Source organism: Ranitomeya variabilis, chromosome 6 (assembly GCF_051348905.1).
Source record: "Ranitomeya variabilis isolate aRanVar5 chromosome 6, aRanVar5.hap1, whole genome shotgun sequence".
In the NCBI taxonomy this organism is placed as follows: domain Eukaryota; kingdom Metazoa; phylum Chordata; class Amphibia; order Anura; family Dendrobatidae; genus Ranitomeya; species Ranitomeya variabilis.
The window spans coordinates 423447980-423462859 of NC_135237.1; the positions used below are offsets into that span (position 1 = coordinate 423447980).

At 47.0% G+C, this 14880-nt stretch overlaps 1 protein-coding gene across 1 annotated transcript in view; it reads right to left on the reverse strand.

Moving 5' to 3' along the window:
- ROCK1 (Rho associated coiled-coil containing protein kinase 1) overlaps positions 1-14880 on the reverse strand; it is a 173250-nt gene that overhangs the window by 55707 nt on the left and 102663 nt on the right. The window contains exons 17-20 of the mRNA XM_077270330.1: positions 13608-13714; positions 10449-10599; positions 9795-9955; positions 7781-7965 (exon numbers count right to left, since the gene is read on the reverse strand). Coding sequence (XP_077126445.1) covers positions 7781-7965; positions 9795-9955; positions 10449-10599; positions 13608-13714 — 604 coding nt within the window. The remainder of the gene's footprint in view (positions 1-7780; positions 7966-9794; positions 9956-10448; positions 10600-13607; positions 13715-14880) is intronic.

Consider the following 14880-nt stretch of genomic DNA (forward strand, 5'->3'; position numbering starts at 1 on the left):
CTAACCCTAACCCTAACCCTAATTTTAGCCCCAACTTGTCTTCTCCTGCCGGCCGGCAGATGGCAGCAGATGGCGGGCGCACTGCGCATGCGCCCGCCATGATGAAAAAGCCGGCTGGCAGGAGAAGACAGAAGAGGACCCAGGGACCCCGGGTGAGTATGATAGGGTCCCCGAATCCCCCTATTTCTCTGTCCTCTGATGTGCGATCACATCAGAGGACAGAGAAATAACTGATCGCTTTTTTTTTTTTTTTTTTTTGCGGTCGCCGGTAAACTGTTAATTACCGGCGATCGCAAAGCAGGGGTCGGTGTAAACCGACCCCGATCATGTTCTTTGGGGTCTCGGCTACCCCCGGCAGCCGAGACCCCAAAGAACATCCGGGTGCCGGGCGCACTGCGCGTGCGCCCGCCATTTTTTCCCGGAAGAAAGATGGCGGCGCCCATGGGGAGACACGAGGAGCACCGGGGGAGGTAGGTAAGTATTGGGGGGCTATTGGGGGCCATCGGGGACCACATTTCTCTGTCCTCCGATGTGCGATCACATCGGAGGACAGAGAAATTAAACGGCAAATCGCGTTTTTTGTTTTTTTTTTTGTTGCGACCGCCGGTAAACGGTTAATTACCGGCGATCGCAACTCGGGGGTCGGTAAAAACCCCCCGAATCATGTTCTCTGGGGTCTCGGCTACCCTCGGCAACCGAGACCCCAGAGAAAATCCGACTCTGGGGGGCGCTATTCACTTTTTCCACAGCGCCGTTAATTAACGGCGCTGTGGATTAAGTACCCTTAGCGGCCGCCGTTAAAAGGTGTATCGGCGGTCGTTAAGGGGTTAAACACATCCAATTGTAGAAATTATTATTATTCCAAGATCTATTGATGAAAATGTACTTTGTGGCAAACCCCATCACCTGTGTTTGAAAAACAGGATTTTTGGTTGCTTACCGTAAAATCTGTTTCTCGGAGCTTTCATTGGGGGACACAGGAACCATGGGTGTATGCTGCTGCCACTAAAAGGCTGACACTATGCAAATAAAAAAGTTAGCTCCTCCTCTGCATGTACACCCTACCGACAGGAAGTAGGATATTCAGTTAGTGAGAAAGCAGTAGGAGAAGCAACGTGTAAACGAGAAAGAATAATATTATAATAATAATAATCTTCAAATATACAGCGCCAACAAACTTAAGCAGCGCTTTACAGTCTAACAGTTTCAAACACTCAAAGAGCGTTCAAAGAACACAAACGTTAACAGTATAACACAATAAACAGAGCTGTTCAACTTGGGAGGGTGCTGTGTCCCCCAATGAAGGCTCCGAGAAACAGATTTTACGGTAAGCAACCAAAAATCCTGTTTTTTCTATCGCCTCTCATTGGGGGACACAGGAACCATGGGACGTCCTAAAGCAGTCCCTGGGGTGGGAACAGCAGAAAAAACTCCATTCAGGTCGGAGGAATCACCACTACCGCCTGCAAGATCCTTCCGCCCAGGCTGGCAACTGTCGAAGCGCAGGTATGGAGTTTATAACCCTTGGGAAAAGAGTGAACGGAACACCAGGTTGCTGCCTAGCAAAGTATTAGGGCGGATGCCCCATGGTGTACCGCCCAGGAGGCGCCCATTGCTCAGGGCAGAGTGAGTCTTAATACCGGGAGCAAACACTCTGTTCTTGACCCGGTGAGCCTCCAGAATGGCAGGTCTGATCCAGAGAACAATCATAACCTAGGAGGCCGGCAGGCCTCTTGGCGTACCGTCTGGAATGACAAAAAGACAGTCCATGTCCCTAAAGAAGGCGGTCCTAGACAAATAGATCCTCACCGCCATGACCAGGTCTAGCCTGTTCAGCGAACGCCCCAGAGAATCGATCGGAGCAGGACAAAAAGGTGGGAAGGACGATCTTATTCAAGTAAAAAGAGGACACCACCCTGGGAAGAAAAGGCGACAAAGGCCGTAAAACTACCTTATCCTGGTGAAGAACCAAGAAATGGGGAGACAGGAGAGAGCCACCAACTCCGAGGCGCGCCTAATGGAGGTGATGGTCACCAGAAATGCCACCTTGCGGGACAGAACAGACAGTGAGGCCTCATGGGGAAGGTCAAGGGGGGAACCCCACTGAGCCTCCAGAACAAGATTGAGGTCCCAGGGATCCGCGGGAGTCTGGTACGGGAGAGCCGCATGCGCCACTCCTCCTTGAAGAAAAGTTCTGATCTGAGAATGGGACGTATATAAATCTTTGTACCGTGATAGCCAGTAGCTAAGGACCTCTGAAAGGAACTTCAGAAAAAGGCTGGAAAGGGTTGCTATCTGGCCCTTCAGGGAACTAAGGGCAAGACCAGCATCCAGTTCTGCCTAGAGAAAACTGCCAAAATGGAAGGTTTCAACAGCAAAGCTGTTAACTTGAGCCAACAAGAACTCCGCGGCAGATGGGTCCCTGGTACAGAAGATCTGACCAGACTGGGAGCCTCCAGTGGGAGTCCGCGAGGAGATGGACGATCTCAGCGAACCAGAACCTTCTGGGCCAATGTGGTGCGGTCAGAATGACCGGCACCCCCTCTGCATTGATCTTCAACAGCCTGGGAAGAAAGGGAAGGGAGGAACAGAAAGGGAAGTACAAATTGCGACCCAGGAATGGACAAAGTATCGGAGGATCGCGGACTTGGAAACAAACGGTGGAACCTTCCCAAGCAGTAGGGCCGCCAGGAGATCCGTGTCCGGAGTTCCTCATCAAAGGCAGATTTGAAGGAAGACCTCCTGAAGCAGGGACCCCTGTCCTGCCGAAAGGCCGTCGCGGCAGAGAAAACACGGCGGCCTAGTAATCCATGCCGGGGATATGCACTGCAGATAGTGCAGAAACCGTCGCCTCTGCCCAGAGGAGGATATTGGATACCTCCGCCATTGCCAAGAGACTGATTCCCTCCCTGGTGATTGACATAAGCCACAGAAGAGGCATTGGACGTCTGGATTCTGACTGGCAGACGTCAGAGAAGCCTTTCCCAGAGACTCAGGGATATAAGAAAGGCCCCTATCTCAAGGGTATCGATCGGCGGAGAGGACTCTTGCTCCGACCAACGCCCCATTCAATGACGGATGGTGAGAAAACGCACCCCAGCCGGGAAGGCTGGTGACCGTCATCACCTGCCTTAGGAGGACCGGACCTGGGGAAAGAGAAGGGATGACAGCCACCAGTTGAGAGGCTATTAGAATCGGTCGGATTGGAGGAACCAGAGACAGTACAGACGTGTCCCACTGAGGAAGGATTGCAGAGAACGGTGTCGAACAACATGCCCAAGAGGACGAGACGCTGACTCGGAACAAGACAAGACTTTGCTCTGTTGGCCAGCCACCAGAAATGGGACGGGGAGTCGAGGACGATGGTCAGACTCTTCTGGGCCTGAGGCCTGATGAGGATGACTTCAAGGTATGGAATGAGCACTAGGCCCCTGATCCTCAAGGAAAATCAGGACATGGAGCAAGGTATCCTGGATATCCATGGAACACAGGAATTCCTGTGGATCCATGGAAGCCAGGACTGAACAGAGGAACTTCATCCTGAAATGCCGCAGGCGGAACCTTCTGTTCACTAACTTCAGAGACAGAATGGGTCGAACCACGCCGCTCTTCGGCACTACAAGCAGGTTTGAATAGAAAGCTGTGAAGCGTACCTGCAGTGGGACGGAAACAATAACCTCTGATCAAAGAAAGCAGGAAATGGACGCAAAGAAACCTGAGATCAGAGGAGGATTTATAGAGGGCGGGATTCGAAGAGGCAATTCCAGCCGCGAAGCAAACTGTATCTTGTATCCGGAGGATATCACCTCCCTGATCTAAGCGTCCTCCACCGAAGCCAGCCAAACATCCTTGAAAAAGGCAGGAGATGCCCGCCCAAACTGGAAGAAACGCTGGGCCGTTCGCACGAGTTATGCCGAGGAGGATCTGCCAGGTCTAGGCCTGGTGGACCAACCATGGGAGTTGTGGAAACGCCGGGAAGGGATAGGCGTAAAGGAAGCCTTTTCTCTAGTCAGACGAGATTGCAGTCTGTGTTAGCTAGAGGAATCTTCCGACGCCGCAAAACAGCGAAAGGACAAAGGGAACTCGTGCCTCCCATGGCGTCATTGATAATTTGATCCAGCATGTAGCCAAAGAGACAGGTTCCCTGGACGGGGAGGCCGGTAAGCGACTTCTTGAAGACAAGTCCGCCTGCTGCGTCGGATGGCCACCATATTGCTGGACGCGTGAGCTGCACAAGCCACGCATCTAGGGAGGCAGATACCAAATATTTCCCTGCATAGGAAATTTGGTCCGTCAGGTCAGCTAGCTCCCCCGGAGGAGCACCAGCCGGGGTGCTCTTACAAGGCTGTTTGGTCCATCTATCTATGGTCCCTGAGACCCAGGTAGAGGCAATGGCCGAGGCACAAAGTAGAAGCAGCCGTTTCAAAGGCTGATTTATCCAGCGGATCTATAATTGTATCCTTTGAACCCATGCCAAATTGGTAGACAGTCTGGGAACTGACGAGTCCAGAATTGCAGAGGAATCAGTCCAGTTAGCGAAGAGCTCAGGAGAGAAGGAATATAGGATGCCGAGACGCTTCCCTGTCTGAAAGCATCTGGTATGGCTCGCATTTCCCCTGGTAAGTGCCACTACAAATTCAGTGTGTGGGGCAAAGACCTTGGAAGGTGGTTTGACAGTCTAAACTAAAACCACCTATTCTGCGGGTTCTGTAGAGGTATCCATGATGCTTAGGGTCTGGTTGATCGCATCTGAAACTTCCTCTGCAGACATGACCGAGGAAGCCCGTCTCTCTCTCTCGAAAGAGGAGGATCAGGAAGAGGGATCTCACCGGTCCAGAACAGAGGGCAAGATGGAGCGGGAAAGAAAGGTGTCAGACGTCCATGGGGCTCATGGTGGACGTCCAGGTCTCCTCAAACCGACAGGCTCTGGAGGGCGAGTGGGTCGGGAATGGAGCTGGGACCGAACCTCTAAGCACGCTTGTGTGCTAGGATCATGGTCCTGCTGTCGGATCTATGAGGATACAGGGGTGGCAGTACACGCCGTACTCATAGTCCATAATGTGGGATTACAGGTGTGACTGTTCACCCTGTATCCCTGCTCTTGCGGCCTGAGTTGAACAAGGCTGGACGGAGAATCCTGTGACTCACTAGCAATTGCGGTCAGGCACGGACACCAAGGATGTGACATCCTGGTGAGGTCCGCCCCAGACTGAGACAGAGGAAAGCCCATCCAGGGATAGTCATGGGTCTCGGTCTCACCCGGGGTAGGGACTCCTGGACAGGGAGTTGCTGCAGCTGACCAGAGGAAGCAGGAGGATGGGAACGCTCTCCTTATAGTATTAGGCCTGGGAGCAGGCACACTAAATGATGCCCGAAGGTTAGGGGAACAGGAGAGGGGGGTAATAGACTGCATAGCAGAGTTACTCACAGCAATAGTAGAGTCCTGTAAACTGCTCCCGGCTGTAGCTGCGACCGGCATCATGGCACAGGTCCAGGGCACCAGAGATGAGACGGCAACCTAAGGAGGATGCAGGGGACCCCGCCGGAGAAAGCGTGTGCTGTCATAGGAAAAAAGGGACCCGGCTGCAGTCTGGATGAAACGCCGATGATGACCGCTGAAAAAGGCGCTGCAAGATGGCGCCGGTGGGCGGGGAGTAAAGAGACTGTCGGGGGGGGGGAAAGCCCGCCCAAAAAAACGGAAGTGGAGGAGCACGGTACCAGAAGTAGGCCCTCGCAGAAGCCGGGACCTAAATTAGAGGCCGGCGCCGGAAAAGAGACCGCGGCCCCGGAGCAGTGCGCCGCAGAGCAGCGCGGTCAGAGGGAGCGAAATTGCCAGGGTCGCGGTGCCGAAGTAGGCCCCAGCTGAAGCCGGGGCCTAAATTAGAGGTCGGCGCCGCCGGATAGAGGAGGAGACGCCGCCTCGCAGCGCCGAAGCCCGTAGAACGTAAGTAGAACGACCGGACTTCTGAGCACGCTTGTGTGCTAGGCTCTTGGTCCTGGAGAGGGATCTATGAGGATACGGGGTGGCAGTACACACCGTACTCATAGTCCGCATTGTGGGACTACAGATGTGACTGTTCACCCTGTATCCCTCCGGAAACCTGAAAGGAAACGACGCACATTGAGGTAGATAAGGGTCTAGTGAAAGACCTGTGTCCACCTCCTACTGACACTAAGCTAAACTGAATATCCTACTTCCTGTCGGTAGGGTGTACACTGCAGAGGAGGAGCTAACTTTTTTATTTGCATAGTGTCAGCCTCCTAGTGGCAGCAGCATACACCCATGGTTCCTGTGTCCCCCAATGAGAGGCGATAGAGAAATACAGAATTTCACCTTCTATATTTCAACCATGTAGCAGCCAAGCATGGTTACCTACCATGACTATGTAGTCCTTACCCCTCATACTACACATGTCCCTCACTGGCAATTAAGGAATGGAGGGGCTTCTACTAGTTACGCTCTAATTCACAGCACAGATGGCAAAGATCCAAGCAGAGCAGCGAACAGGGTCACAGTAGGTAGTAGGCGCACGGTCCCTGGCGGTGCCATCCAACTATAGGACGACATCATACAGCAACGGTGGCAGATGAAATTCTAATATCTGAGGCTCCACTTTGGTGGCGCACATATTAAAACCATTACTAAAGTGACACTTGACATGTGCTGGATTAAGGAGTATGACGACTGAGAAAAACAATTAGGAACATGGGCATACCTTTAACATCTTGCCAAGAACATCCGTGTCTGCCGAAGTACAAACCAAGTATACATACTACAGCCAAGAATGTGGGGTATTAACGCCACTCCACGGCTCCCTGGTAGACTTTATGTCCCCAGCTATCAAAACTGTGCACTGAGAACAGGCTTATCAGCAGGAGAAAATGCCAAATCCACAGCAATGGTGGACAAGGCTTTCCTGGACATCAATGCGAGACTGGATAATGATTGCTCCATACGTTTGCACTACATGGCCCCACAATCCTTCTGATAATCCATCATTGCAAAATTCAGAAATACAGCAGAACTGTGTCCCTTTCCCTCTTAGGAAAGATAAGGGTCCCAAAGGGTTAACCCCCACCTATGATAAAGCCATGGCATCTCTTAACCATATGCCATCACTAAAGAAGATGAGAAAACGCCTGGCGCTGATCAGGTGTAGCTCTAACAGCCTTGCACCTACACTTTCAATCTGGCAACAGGACATGCAAGCGGCAGCACAAGTGGTATTATATCCTCGTAGCCACACAGTGCTGAAAGTCTCCCATGCACAACTCTCCATACAGACCACATGATATAACTAGAACTGCAAGGATTAAAGCACATCTGTCACCAGAATTCACAATATACACTATATACATCATTAAATGGATCTCAGACCTTATGAAACTAGTGTATACACTATGAAACTAAGTCAAAATGGCTTTAAAATTCAGATAAGAGGATTCCAGGAATACGAAATAGCTCTGGAGTGTATTCTGTCTCCTCACAACCAGCCTGACTGAAAGCTGGAGTTTATACTAAGCAGTGTGAGATCTCCGCAGAAAGGGGGGACACGGAGGAGCTGTCAGTCAGGCAAGGTGGGTGCAGAAAGAGTTAAACTTTTATAAAGGATGACGCAGTCATCTAGAGACAGACTTTCCAAGTAATTACTGCATCATGATCAGCTCCAAGACATCTATTTAGAACAGTATGCATGTGCTGTGTAATCTGGTGACTGATCAGCTGTACGCCAACCTACTGGATAGAAAACATTGATATACAGAAGCACAATGTACGTACTTGGTCAACTGCACCAGCTCGAACTCCAACAACCTCTTTGCCTCCAACAACGTATTAATTTCCTGCTTTAACTGTTTCTCAGATCCCTTCAAATTGTCCGCCTCAAACGCGTGCACCTTCAGCTCATTCTGCGCCGTGATCCTTTTCTTCGCCTCCTGCTCCAGCTGCTGAGTCAGATGTTTTACCTGCAGGCCACAAAGATGGAGTTGGCTTTTGTGACAAAGTATAGCCTCCTGTTAGATTTCTGATCTGTGAGCGTTAATAATTCATGAAGAACAAAAAGTTAGAAAAAAAAAATTAACAATTTATGAGTAAATGAAAGGGCTGCCGAAATTAGACAGTCAATGATTAAAATAATGCAAACTGTCTTCCTAAACCAAAGGGTGTAAAAAAAAAACTTTTTCAATGAATAATTAAATAACGTCTATTTCTATGTTCTTTAAAGAGAACCTGTCAGCAGGATTGTGCACAGTAATCTACAGACAGTGTCAGGTTGGCGCGGTTATACTGATTAAAAAAAATAAATAAAGGCGCCATTTTCAAGTTGATTTTTTTTTTTTACTTGCTCAATAGTTATTACTAGGACAATAAACATGCGATTATGCTGCACGCAGGGGCCAAAGCTGGCACCTGCCCGCAGAAGGGTTTTTTCTTCAGTATGTATAGGTATTCATTATGCAATCTAGGGGGCAGGTCAGTGACATGAGCCATACTGGTGAACTATGCCTGCGCAGGAGCACGATGCCGGGGAGCCATGACGCAAGCAGGAGGGCGGCATCGCAAGAAGATGGGAGGCGCCTGACCTGCGACACCCATCGGGCTGGACCGCCCTGCAGGTGAGCATAATAAAAGTTATTTTTCTTCTTATACAGGTCGGATCAGGGGCCGATATACAGCATTATACAATGCTGTAGATAAGCCCTGAAAGGCGGTGGCCGTATCTTATATCGGCCAAACCAGGTTACAGGTTCCCTTTAAATAGAGATGCCGCAGCAACCAACATAATGCCTGCATGCGGTGTTAATGGCGTAGTAAACCATGGCGATCTATACTATTTGCATTTGTGGCATTGTGCAGATGAGGACAGTACATTCAGTACATTAGCCATGGTTGGAACGCTAAACCCATTCTGCATAAGAACAAGCTGTGGATAAATGGCTCAAGACCACGTGACCGGCTCCTTTCCCTTTTAGATTTAAAGGGAACCTGTCACAACGGAAAACCATATAACAGTAATGCACTGCAGAGCCAGCTGTCAGGAAAAGTGCGCAACGTGCTTACAGCGGTGTGAGCGGTGACTGAAGCTGCGATGGTGCGTCTGCATGACGACAGCTCCCAGAAGGAAAATACATTTTCTCCCTGGTTCCGCACTTATAGTACTGCAACTGGGCACCTTTATAATACTATTAACCTGCAGATTTATAGCATTATCAGAGATGACAGGCTCCCTTTAAAGTCATTTATTCTGTAGCTATGTCAAGAAACCGTCACCAGGTGTTTGCTATGTAATCTGAGATTTATGATGTAGGGAGAGGGACCCTGATGCCAGCAATGTGTCACTTGCTCATCTGGATGCTGTTAATTTGATACAATCACTGTTTTCTCTGTTGCAGATCTAGCAGTGCTCAGAATGCTGAGCCCTGTATTACCCCGTCAACAACACTGATTGGCAGATTTTTGTGTACACTGTGCATAAGCAGTAAGCTGCTAATCAGTGGTGGGGCGGGGTTATACAGAAAAGTTGACTACGAGGCACGAGACACCTAGTCCTGTAATGATAATCTCCTGCTGATAAAGCACTAATTTTATTGAAACGACTACACACAGGCCAGCAAATGACATTTCACTGGAATCAGGCTCTCAGCCCCTACATCATGCTGCTCTTAAATTACATAACAAAAATCCCCAACAGATTTCCTTTAATCACAGATTAAAGTCAGGCAGCTATTTATCTTGTAATTTCCCAGTAGAAGCAGCATAATGGCCGCACTCCTCCATGCCCATGCATCCATACCTCCTCTTCCAGCCTTTCCTTCTGCTGGACAAGGTGCTCCAATTTCTGACGTGACTGCTTGAGGTCAAAATCCAGCATGGAGCACTGCTTTTCTATCTCCATCCTCCGGCTCTCCGCTTTCTCCTTCGCTGCTCTTTCTGCTTTCACTTTCATTTCCATTTCTTAAACCAAAATGTAACAATTATATTTGCTGATAATAACAGCAATTGGAAGAGGTCGAGTGTCATTACATGCTAAGTATAAAAAGCACTATTTCTAGAAATACTGATCCACTCAGCAATCAAATTGCATTTAATACTGAACAGAGCAGCAGGGTCGTGCACGAGCACCACGGCTCCATTCATGTCTATGGGACGTAATAACCGTACTGCTTCATTCTGACCACAGAAAGCGGAATCATTTCTTGTGATCAGAGAGGGTGGGGGCCCCAGCACTATCGACATAACACCAGCAATACAAAGAATAACAGACGATGGGAACAATTGCGGACACAAAGTGCTGGACCCAGGGAGGGTGAGTGAAGCTCTTTTTTCCCCCTTCTTGTTCATCAAACAAACTACAACCCGGTGGCAGGGGGTTTCTGGATTTCTGAAACAAACACCTGTTTAAGTATAGCTACAATTTAATTATAATCCAAAGGGAAACCAGACTCACCACACATAGCCACTGACTTCTCTTCCTCAAATGACTGGTGTTTGTCACTCAGCCTCGCCTTGGTCACCTTGTGCTCATTGATCTCCTGGTCCAACCGCTGCTGTAAAGACTTCAGCTGATAGTTCAGCTCTATTTCTAAATTGTTCTTTTCCTGTTAAAAAGAAAACAAATGGATGTTTAATACAATCAACACTCACATAGCAACTTACAATGATGGAGCCGGCAATGTCAATCAGAAAGCATAAGAAAAGAGCATGTGTAATGTTCACAGCAAAAATGAAACGTACGTACATACATACATACATATCTTAATGACTTGGGTTCACATGCGCATACATACATATCTTAATGACTTGGGTTCACATGCGCATACATACATATCTCAATGACTTGGGTTCATATGCGCATACATACATATCTCAATGACTTGTGTTCACATGCGCACACATACATACATGCATACAAATCTCAATAACTTGGGTTCACATGAGCACACATACATACATGCATACAAATGTCAATGACTTGGGTTCACATGCGCACACATCCATACATATCTCAATGACTTGGGTTCACATGCGCACACATCCATACATATCTCAATGACTTGGGTTCACATGCGCACACATACATACATATCTCAATGACTTGGGTTCACATGCGCACACATACATACATATCTCAATGACTTGGGTTCACATGCGCACACATACATACATATCTCAATGACTTGGGTTCACATGCGCACACATACATACATGCATACAAATGTCAATGACTTGGGTTCACATGCGCACACATACATACATATCTCAATGACTTGGGTTCACATGCGCACACATACATACAAATATCAATGACTTGGGTTCACATGCGCACACATACATACATGCATACAAATGTCAATGACTTGGGTTCACATGCGCACACATACATACATATCTCAATGACTTGGGTTCATATGCGCACACATACATGCATACAAATCTCAATGATTTGGGTTCACATGCGCACACATCCATACATATCTCAATGACTTGGGTTCACATGCGCACACATCCATACATATCTCAATGACTTGGGTTCACATGCGCACACATACATACATATCTCAATGACTTGGGTTCACATGCGCACACATACATACATATCTCAATGACTTGGGTTCACATGCGCACACATACATACATATCTCAATGACTTGGGTTCACATGCGCACACATACATACATGCATACAAATGTCAATGACTTGGGTTCACATGCGCACACATACATACATATCTCAATGACTTGGGTTCACATGCGCACACATACATACAAATATCAATGACTTGGGTTCACATGCGCACACATACATACATGCATACAAATGTCAATGACTTGGGTTCACATGCGCACACATACATACATATCTCAATGACTTGGGTTCATATGCGCACACATACATGCATACAAATCTCAATGATTTGGGTTCACATGCGCACACATCCATACATACATACCGTATATACTCGAGTATAAGCTGAGAATTTCAGCCCATTTTTTTAGGCTGAAATTGCCCCTCGGCTTATAATCGAGTCATTCCCAGGGGTCGGCAGGGGAGGGGGAGCGGCAGCTGTCTAATCATGCTCACCTGCTCCTGGCGAGGTCCCAGGAGCAAGTGAGTATAACGGGGGCATTGCGCGATATTCACCTGCCCTCATTCCACCACCGGGCTCCGTCTTCCGCATCCTTTGTCTGTGAAGTTCAGGTCAGAGGGCACGATGACGTGGTTAGTGCGCGCCATCTGCCTGAAGAGTCACTGTGGAGAGACGGGACGCTGAGGAGCATCGGGCAGCAACGAGAGGCGAGTATGTCTTTTTTTTTTTTTTTTTTTTTTTTTTTTAATTGCAGCAGCAGCAGATATACTGTACAGTTAATAATATCAGCATAAACTTCATTTTATGGGGCCATAATCTACTTTTATGCAGCATTATAGGGGGCAAATTTCCTATGGAAAATCTTATGGGGCAATAATCAACTTTTATGCAGCATTATATGGAGCAAATATCTTTATGGAGCATCTTATGGGGCCATAATCAGTATTTGTGCAGCATTATATAGGGCATATATCTCTATGGAGAATCTTATGGGGCCATAATCAACATTTGTGCCGCATTATACGGGGCAAATGTCTCTATGGAGCATCTTATGGGGCCATTATTAACCTTTGTGCAGCATTATATGGGGCATATTTTAATATGGAGCATCTTATGGGGCCCATCATAAACTTTATGGAGTATTATATGGGGCGTATTTTGTATGGAGCATCTTATGGGGCCCATCATGAACTATATGGAGCATTATATGGGGCTCCTGATTCAATATGGATATTCAAAAACACTTAACCTACTGATATCTCAATTTAACTTTTCTTCGTATTTATTTTTAATTTTTGACATTTACCGGTAGCTGCTGCATTTCCCATCCTAGGCTTATACTCGAGTCATTACGTTTTCCCATTTTTTTTGTTGCAAAATTAGGGGGGTCGGCTTATACTCGAGTATATACGGTATCTCAATGACAGGTTCGCATTCGCATACATACAGTACATAAATCCGGTACATACATCTCTCAATGACTTGGGTTCAAATTCGCACACATAATACACGCATACAAATCTCAATGACTTGGGTTCACATGAGCACACATACATACATAATTCAATGACTCGGGTTCACATGTATGTGCACAAATACAAGACAATACATATACTTCAAAGTCTTGGGTTAACTTCTCTTCAGTTATAATGAAATTATTTTCAGTACAGTATATGGTGTACACAAGTATGTCTGAATGACCCAAGCCTTGGTAATGGTAGTCTATAGGTACTTTAGATAAGTACATGGGAAAAACGTACTGGTGTAAAACCCCCAGAGTGTGCAGGCAAAACGTTAGGTAACAAATCCTGGCCTGTATGAATGTCTATGCACTATGGGATCCGTACGTGTGATTACTTTCAGCAATTGTACATCCTGTCCATCAGGACACTAGCTTTCAAGTTTCACCCACATTTCCAACAAGTATAAACATATGCAGTACGTAATTTTACATTTCATTTCCATTATTAATTATTTGAGCTGAATGTCATGTAAGTAGGAACTTTTCATAGCACTAACTTTCTCTGACTTGTTCAGGAGATCCAATCCCTCTTTCCTATCCATTTCTGCCCTTTCAAGATTGTGTTTGAGATGCTTCAGCTCTTCTTGCATTGATGTTATTCTCGCTGTAAGGAGAAAATTCATAAAAAAAAAAAAAGATGTCAATAAGATGATGTCACACGCCTCAGCTGCAGAACAGTATTTACAACAAACTTGTAACAGCAATATAAGACCTCCAACTTGCAGAAGAGATAGGACTCTTGTTACCAATGAGATGAAAGCCCCTTTAGACATCATAACTGTCTGGGCACAGGGGGCATTCCAGCATCATGCTCATCCAGAAAACGAGGAGCACGAGTACAGAACAATGCTCCGCTTCATACCAGTACCACGAGCTAGCCTGCACACTGCAATTTATTGTGCTTGTGCATATTTTACCAATGCAGTTTTTAACCATTGCCACTAATTCTTTTTGACTTTTTATCCATTTTCATCATATTTGTGAAATAAAAGCAAAGACCAATAATACTTACAGTATTTAACTACAGAATCATATCCCAAGCCGTCACAAGACACCATTTTATATACACAATGTATATAAACTAAAGTATTGGGCCTTCCCCTTAAAATAAGAGTATTTAGTTTTTTTTATTTAGTTTTAGTTCCATAGGGGCATAAAATCCAGCCCCTCGCCGTGCAGTCTGCATTTACTAGCATTAGTGACAGAATGGGTCATTCTAAGAACCTCGCTGAACTCAAGCAACAGCTCAGTGTCCGTTCATGACGTTTCTTTTCTCTCAAATATTCCACCAACCACTGTGAGGGAGGTTATTGAAAATCTGAAGAGTTTACTAATAGCGATGAGTAAACATGCTGGGATAAGGTGTTAGCCAAGCATGCTCATGTGCTGAGTGTCTCCTCCGTGCTCGGAAAATATGTTTGAGCCCCGCGGTTTATCAACAGCTGCAACACACGCAGGGCTTGCCTGTTTGTTAAGCAATCCCTGAATGTGTTGAATCTGTCAAACAGCCGCGAGCACGCTGAAGACACTTATCACCCGAGAACGCCTTATTCAAGCACGCTCCCTCATCACTATTTAATAACCACGGCAGCACAGCTACAAAGTAAACAGTGAGGTCCCCAAGTGCGGAGGCGCACCGTACATAAAAGTCACCATTGCTCTGCTCACTGCAGAATCCAAACCTCTTCTGGCATTATTTAGCATCAGCACAAAAACTGTATGGCAGAAGCTTGATGGCATGGGCTTCCATTTCTGAGCAGCTGAATACAA